General features: G+C 36.6%; 1 protein-coding gene across 3 annotated transcripts in view; it reads left to right on the top strand.

The window, feature by feature from the left end:
• Positions 1–5,093: 5,093 nt before the first annotated feature.
• Positions 5,094–7,543, top strand: part of LOC104529145 (gamma-aminobutyric acid type A receptor subunit beta3) — a 29,313-nt gene continuing 26,863 nt past the window's right edge. For 2 of the 3 annotated variants that reach the window (XM_010173356.2, XM_010173354.2), the window contains exon 1: positions 5,097–5,311. In XM_010173356.2, the coding sequence (XP_010171658.1) occupies positions 5,106–5,311 (206 nt within the window). In that variant the 5' untranslated portion in view covers positions 5,097–5,105. Of the gene's footprint in view, positions 5,312–7,543 lie in introns of all 3 variants that reach the window. The other variant, XM_010173355.2, reaches the window with a different exon arrangement.

The raw sequence follows: 7,543 nt of genomic DNA, 5'->3' as shown, positions 1-7,543 counted from the left end.
TGAATTTATTTCTCAAGTCTCTCATGTGTATGGCAGGAGGACAGCTATACAGCTCTTTTATCAAAGTATAGGATTCATGAGTTCGGCTTTGCACTTTGGACTTCTTGGAAAGAATGTAACTCAATCATCAATGCTTCAGAAATAGCTCCTTACGCTACAGCAGCCATATCTAATTTTTGAAATTGTGTGGAAAGTGAGGGAAGGGACCTTGAAGTTATGCAGAGACTAAGGCATGGATTAGCAACGCATATTTGTATCCATTGAATGAGTATTTACTTTATTAACTCATCAGAAATAAATAATCCAAAAGCTGATGGTAATAATCCCATTTGTCTGTTGGTCAAGAAAACAAGGATGTGAATTTACATCTAAATGCAAATCTAAATCAGGAATCTGCATTTCAAGTAGGTACAAGGTTGTTTTCCCAAGCAGTGGAATAGCTCTTTTTTGCATAGATTTTCCTAGTATTTCCAGTAATTTTCAATATATTTATTTATTTTTCATTATTTCTTTTGCTTAGCTGCCATATTAACAGTATTCCATCATCGTTATTAGTTGTGGTGTTCTATCTAGCAGTCATTTTGAAGAAACACAACATTTTTATAGCTAATGGAAAACTTTAACATCCTTGATACATAACACAGTAAGACTGTAAACAGTGATAGTCAATTTTAGAGCATTATTGCTGCTTTAATGTTTTTAATTTTATTCTGATGAGCAAATTATATTTTTTTAATTTTTCTTCCCTTTTACTGAGTGCAGGAGAGAAAAGCTAAAGATAACAAACCCTGTAAAAGAAAACAAATTATTGTTTGCTTTTAGTATTACAGCATATTAGTATTTATCGTTCATCAGTCCTATAAGTCAGTGCATTAGGTACTGTACAGTAGCATACTATAATACATTTTGCCTGTCTGAAGTGGCTTTGTAGTTAAAGCATAGCTGTGCTTCCTCCATGGTGTGTTTAGTCTGTGGAGAGACAAATATGTAGAAAATGCTTGAACATTTCTTTGTGCATGGTGAACACATACAATATCCGTGAGTCTCTATAATTCTTGCTTAAGATGTTTCAAAGTCACAGATAATATACATGAAGAACACAGTTATATTCTACTCTATTAAAGTTGTGATATCAGCCTTTTTACCATTGTATCTAAATCCCTTCACAAGTATTATCTACTATTTGAGTTTGGTTTTTTATTGGTTTTGTTTTGTTTTGTTTTTTTTCCCAGGGAAAGCTATGTTGAAAAAACACCAGTGCACCTTATGCGTGCTTTTCTTTACATTAGTGGCATCATTGCAGTGCTAGAAAGTCAAGGATGCTCATCACCATTCTTTATTCTTGTAGGATGTTCCATGGTCTTTGAATACACAAAAGAACGCTCATGTTGCCTGTGCAGTCCAGCTTTTCCCCTTTTGAGGACATTTCTCCTGTACTTCAGAAGCACCACGTTTGTCCTTGTGTCAGGGCTTTGAGTGATTTTGTTACCGTGCTCACCCTGGAGCATCTATTACTGTGAGGAACTGGAGAGGGGAAAGGAGGACCTTGAATGTGGCATGGTATTGTATGGGGAAAAAAATATGATTTATGGAGGTCTTCACTTCTGAAAAAATTGTCTGCTGCTCTGTGCAGTAGTTAGAATTTCTTAAAGCCGGCAGCTCTGTGTCATCTTTGACATATAATAGCACCCTAATACAGTAGCTGTAGTGGGATTAATCTCTTCTAGCTTTAGACATCTACCCTCTTGACCTCTGTATCAGAGCTAGCCATTGTAAGCTCCCCTGGAGGAAGGTGGCCCTTAATAAACTTTGTAGGCTGCTTACCTGGGGTAAAAGTCCATTTTCTCATTTTACCTGACAAATACCTAGTGCATTTTTTCCAGTCCACACTCAAACCATTTTTGCATTTTCTTCTGGAGTATAGAAAAGGGGAAAACTTCTTTTATGGGTACAAAGCCTAGCAAATTAGTTAAAGAATGAGAGCTGACATCCCTATGGGTTTTAATAAGCTTGATTTCTGCTGGTGGTGACTTTGGTAGAACCACCCTAAGGGACTGGTCTTTCCTGCTCATTTTACTGCTCCTTGCACAAGCAAGCAATTCCAGTGGAGTTCTAATACGAGTTTGCTGCTGCTTTTTGCTTTGAGGTGATTGGAAAAAGTGTGATGGTGAACAAGCATGGTTCATGTTAATTCTTTCTATCCCATCATCTTCAGAGCAGGTGAGGCTGGCAGAGTACGAATGTACAGTGATCCTTCAAGGTGTGTGGTAGCACAGATGCTTTCTTGGGCACTCTTTTTCTGCCATGTCTGTTCAAAATGCAGAGAGTGGGGTTGGGCAGACATGTCAGTGCATCTGGGTAGTAAGTATATTGCCATTGCAGAAGATGTTGCTTGAGCATTTTCCCTAGGACATACTGAGTGAAGAACTGGGAATGAGCTGATGTTTCGCATGCAAAAATGTACTTAAAAAAAAACAAACTTTGTAGGATATCATTGTTTTTAATATACATTAGCAGACGTATTGATAACAGTTTTTTATTTGAAGTTAAGATGAAATAATAAGTGAAGGTTAATTGAGAAAGTGCTAATGAAATTTGTACCTTAGAGGATGTGTTTTGGAAATTTGTCTTTCAGTCAAGACACTGAAAGCTCTTGATGTTTGCTGGATGTTGCAGTTTCTGTGTGTAATTTGTAAAGTTTTTTCTCAGTTGTTCCCTGCCATAATATATTTTGTTATTTAAAAATAAATTACAGACTATTACTGCTTGTATTGTTACGTATGTTTTATTTAGCTAGTTAATTACTCTATTCGTTAGCTGTTAACATGTTTCTTATCTCAAGCCAATAGAAAAAGGAGGCTAGCCTAAAGCTCTCTTCTGTTGAAATGTACTGCTTCTCTAATATATTTTGGGGCTAGCTGGTTCACTTCTTTCAGTGCTGTGCAGTACCACCCCATTTCTTTATTTCTGTTCAGCATTGTTTTGTGCATATACTGTGCATTTACACATAATGAGCTTTTGGTGTACTGCTAATGTCTCCATAGCTTTTATAATCCCTGATTTCTTGACATTGATGTGCAAACCATTATAGAAGCCAAGCACATAACAACTTTTGAACATTACTAGGAAAAAGCTTTAATTAAGGAGAAACAGAGCTGGTAGAGGGTATTCATTCTAATGCATCTATGTCAGAAAACTGATTGCAGAGACCATGAGGAGAGATGCGGTCTTCTTGATGTGCTAATGGGAGCGAGGCAAGTGCTCCCAGTGTACCACGTACCTCGTTCACTGAGAGCAGGGACTGTTAGCCCCACCAAAGAAAGCTTCTGACAAAAAGGTGGGAGTGTGTTCTCCTGAGCAGTCATGTCAGATAAGAGTTTTGAGGAATAAGCTTCCTTCCAGGCAGTTCCACACAGGCTCCTTTCTCCCATCACCGGGCCCTTTTGTTTTCAAAGATCTCCTATTAGTTTCCTAAAATGGCAACAGCTTGTCCTTGATATCTATAATGATTTATTTCTCTAAGCAATTAAATTTGATTTCTTAAAGCTATAGCAGCTCCCTCATTAAAGAGAATGAATCACTGAATCAAAAACGAAAAAAAGCTCTGAGTGTGAAAGGCATGCTCAAGTTTAATTTTCTTTCAAGGAAAGACTGTAGGGCTCGAGGGAAGCAGGGCAGGATCAGTACCTGAAATTGGGTTGTCTCCGCATAAAGCTCATTACAAGAATGGACTGTTCCTAGCAGCCTTACTTAGGAAGCCTGAGCATCCCTTTCCCAAAAAAAGCAGCAAGCCTGAGGTGTTTTGCATCACAAGCTTGTAGAACCAGACACAAATGCAGGTATCCTGTGGCTTACACACCTGCTGCTAAATATTTAAGTGTGTTTGGAGATCACGTAAATTTCTCAGTGTTTTGTGAAGAGTTTCATGAAGAGATTTATCATTTAGAACACTTCTGTAAATTGAAAATTGGAGTTTTAATGGCCTGTACTTACCATCTCATTTTTTTCATTTTTAAATATGACAGTATTATCATACCTAAAAACAATGCTTTCTTTAATTGTAAACATTCATTTTCATATGTAAGAAAGTATTATTTTTAGGTGTTTACCTTTTTTATTTCATGCATAAAAATAGGCTTTCTAAAAATGAAAATGTCCTTCTGCACTTTGAAAGTTATGAGAAAAAGAAAAGACAAAGGTTTTTCTTTTCTAACAGCAAGTTTTGCTTTTTCATGTGATTTTTCTTTTTAAATTTTGCTGGCACTTAATTTTAAAATGTTCCCAGACTTTTTTTTTTTTTTTTTTTAATAATAACATGAAGCTAACGAATGAGGCCTATTGTCTAAGACTTTCAAAGTGTTAACAATATAGTGTTATTACAACATGACCCAAGTTAGGTCAGCATATTCTGGAATTAAATAAAAAAAAATAAAATGGATGTTTTAGGCTTCTGTATGCATGTTTAGGCTCTTATGTTAGCAATCACAGCTCATACACCATGAATTGATAAAATTATGAAAACCAAGCATTGATATTGGTGGGACTTCACTACAATTTACATTTCTTCTAAGTACTGATGTAGCCTGTTGTTGAGAAGATTTTTATGTCATTGCAAGATGCAGTCTCACACAAAGGCACATGTATAAACAACATCTTTGCAGCTTATTTTTCAGACAGAAATTTGCATGCTGCTTCAAAATACTTCAAATGTTTTTCCATTCATCTATCGTTTTAAAAAATGGGGAAGATGGCAGTATTTACCTATTACCTCATTTATCATTCCACAAAAATAATAATTTTGGATCGTTTTCAGAAGGACTACATGAGAGAAAAGGAGGAGCAGTATGATAGATAATAATACTAGCTGAATTTCATAAGATTTGAAATGTTCCCTTAGACTAGAGTGATTCTTGAATTATTAGAATTATTTAATAAGTGATAGGAATATCTAATGGTTTTATTAAGCTTTTTTATTATTTAAATTTAAATTAAACCAACAGTAAAATAAACTAGTGACAGGGAAAAAAACATACCTCTAGTTACACCAAGTATAATTGACTGTTGTACTTCTCTTTTTTTTTTCTCACCAGGATTACACTTTGACTATGTATTTTCAACAGTACTGGAGAGATAAGAGGCTGGCTTATGCTGGCATACCTCTTAACCTCACGCTTGATAACCGAGTGGCAGATCAACTCTGGGTGCCTGACACGTACTTCTTAAATGACAAGAAATCATTTGTGCACGGCGTTACTGTGAAGAATCGAATGATTCGCCTTCACCCGGATGGAACGGTGCTTTACGGCCTCAGGTCTGTACTTGCATGATGAAGATTTTATCACTGTTGTTATGTTTTGTTGATATTTGCTTCCTGGTACAAGGTTAATACAAACATTGGGTACCGTATTATGTAACCTTCCCTGTAACTCTGAAAGATGCCCGTAGAAAACAAATGACACGCTCAATGTTTCTTAATTTTGCCAGAAGCACCCTCAGTCAGGTTTTATCTGTTTCTGTAGAGTCACCATATCCGGAAAGCCCACTGGCTGTAGGAAGCAGAAAGGCATGCATTAATTGTAAACCTGAAAAATTTGTCCGAAATACAGGTGGTAAGATTGAATGCGGGTGCTCATTTTGTCTCTTGATGTGTCTGTAGTTGATAAAGAAAAAGCCACAAGCAGCCCTGGTTGAATCGAGTCAGCCACAGTTAAGACCAGGACTATGGGTACCTTCAGTGATTTCTTCAAGCAGGGATCGGCACTGCAATGTGTTATATTCTAAACCAGAGGTACAAAGTGACCTTACATTATCCTACTTTCTACCTATTTTAGGCTTCACTTGTGTTTTCTTTGTTTTCTGTCATAGCTTTTCTGGTTAGGAATGCTGAAAAATCCTTCACTTAATAAACTTAACTACACTAGCAAAAATCTTAATGGAAGACTCGGTAGTATCAAAAAGTTGTTTTCTTTGGACAGGTTACTCCATTTGCTCCAGTGGTTTAAACTGTACCAGTAAAACAAGTCTTTGCCAGTGGAAGCTCCATTACTATCATTGGAAGTTTATTGTATTTTTAAGTATAGGTAATACTCAAGATTGCTGCACATAGGTAGTGCAGGATAAAGAGTCGCTAGTATAAAAATTAATGAAAACTGAAAAGTGGTACAGATGGATTATATATCTAGTATCATTATTTTATGTGCTTTTGTTTTTTAACAACAATTTTAATTTTTACCTGACTTGAGTCTTGGCCCCTCACCTGTTTAACTCCTATTACATGTCATGTGTGGGCTATAATTGGATTAATCTTTCTAGACAAAATAAAAATAGACTTGGCCTATTATGAAGCTTTAAAGAAATTTAGGATGTTCAGGAAATATATTCTCTATAATGAACTGTTTTTAGTAAAAGGAGGCTTTCATCTCACATGCTGTTGACCCACTGTGGAACACTACAAGTTTAGAATTCTTTCCATAAGTAGTTAAATGTAAAAAAATGGTGCAAGATATTTTTGTTTCCTTTATCTCAAGAACCATCCCCACAAGCAATGTAATAAAAAAGTGATGGAGATTAGAACTCTTGTGATTGTAATCATGTATAGAAGCCTTTCTGTCAAACTCTGAAAACATTAGGAGTCATTCAAGTGAGGATAATCTGTCATAAAATCGTGTATTTGAGTAAGTGAGCTTCCTCTTCTGGAAGGACAGAGCAAGTCACATGTGGGGTTCCTATACAATACGTCAGTATTGTATAGGAAGACAATACTGGACACAAATGTCCACAAGCAGACTGCATTTTACTTGATAATATTTGCTCATCAGGGATTTCACCAGTGGCTCATGTGTGGCACACTTCTTTCCATTCCCTTTCCTCTGAAAGCACACAATATCCAGGGTCAGATATCCATGGTGTTAAGAAGCTGAATTACTTAATGAAGGATAACTGCCTGGAATTAAATCTTGGCAAAATATAGGGCATTGTGATCAGAAGGAAGAAAATATCTGAGCCTTAGCTCTGTTGTTTTAAAGACTTGTGCTTTGTGTTGCTCTCCTGCTAGCCTGTCTTCTTGTGTTGTGGCTTCAAGAGCAGCCTGATGGCATTGGGCTCAAGCCGCAGTCTGGAGGCAATGATTCATCCTGTGGCCTGAGACTAGAACCTGGAGTTTTATGTGCCACAAAACACAGGGACACTGAGAATAATAGGGGAAATTTTGGGAGGGTTGCACCTGATTATAGAATATCCATGAAGCAAAGCAGTTCCTCAAAAAATGTATAATGAAAGTGATCCTGATGCCACACTGGCTCTGTGTTCTCTTCTGAACAATGTAGAATTTACCCTAGTTTTGAAAGACTTGACCTTCAGTTATCCAAGGTTTTTCTCTGCTTCAGAGAAAGCAGTTTGCTACCACTGCAAAAGTCTATGAGAGTGAGGGAATGGGACAGTATCTTTCTGAAGTTCAGCCTATTTCTGGGGAATTTTTTCTTTGGGCACAATACTGACTTTGTTCCACCTTGTTCAGAACAATATACAAGACATACGATGATAC

This window comes from Antrostomus carolinensis, unplaced genomic scaffold (genome assembly GCF_000700745.2).
Source record: "Antrostomus carolinensis isolate BGI_N321 unplaced genomic scaffold, ASM70074v2 scaffold2828, whole genome shotgun sequence".
NCBI classification, from domain to species: Eukaryota; Metazoa; Chordata; class Aves; order Caprimulgiformes; family Caprimulgidae; genus Antrostomus; species Antrostomus carolinensis.
The sequence above is the reverse complement of the archived record's forward strand: the minus strand, read 5'-3'. Positions and strand labels throughout refer to the sequence as shown.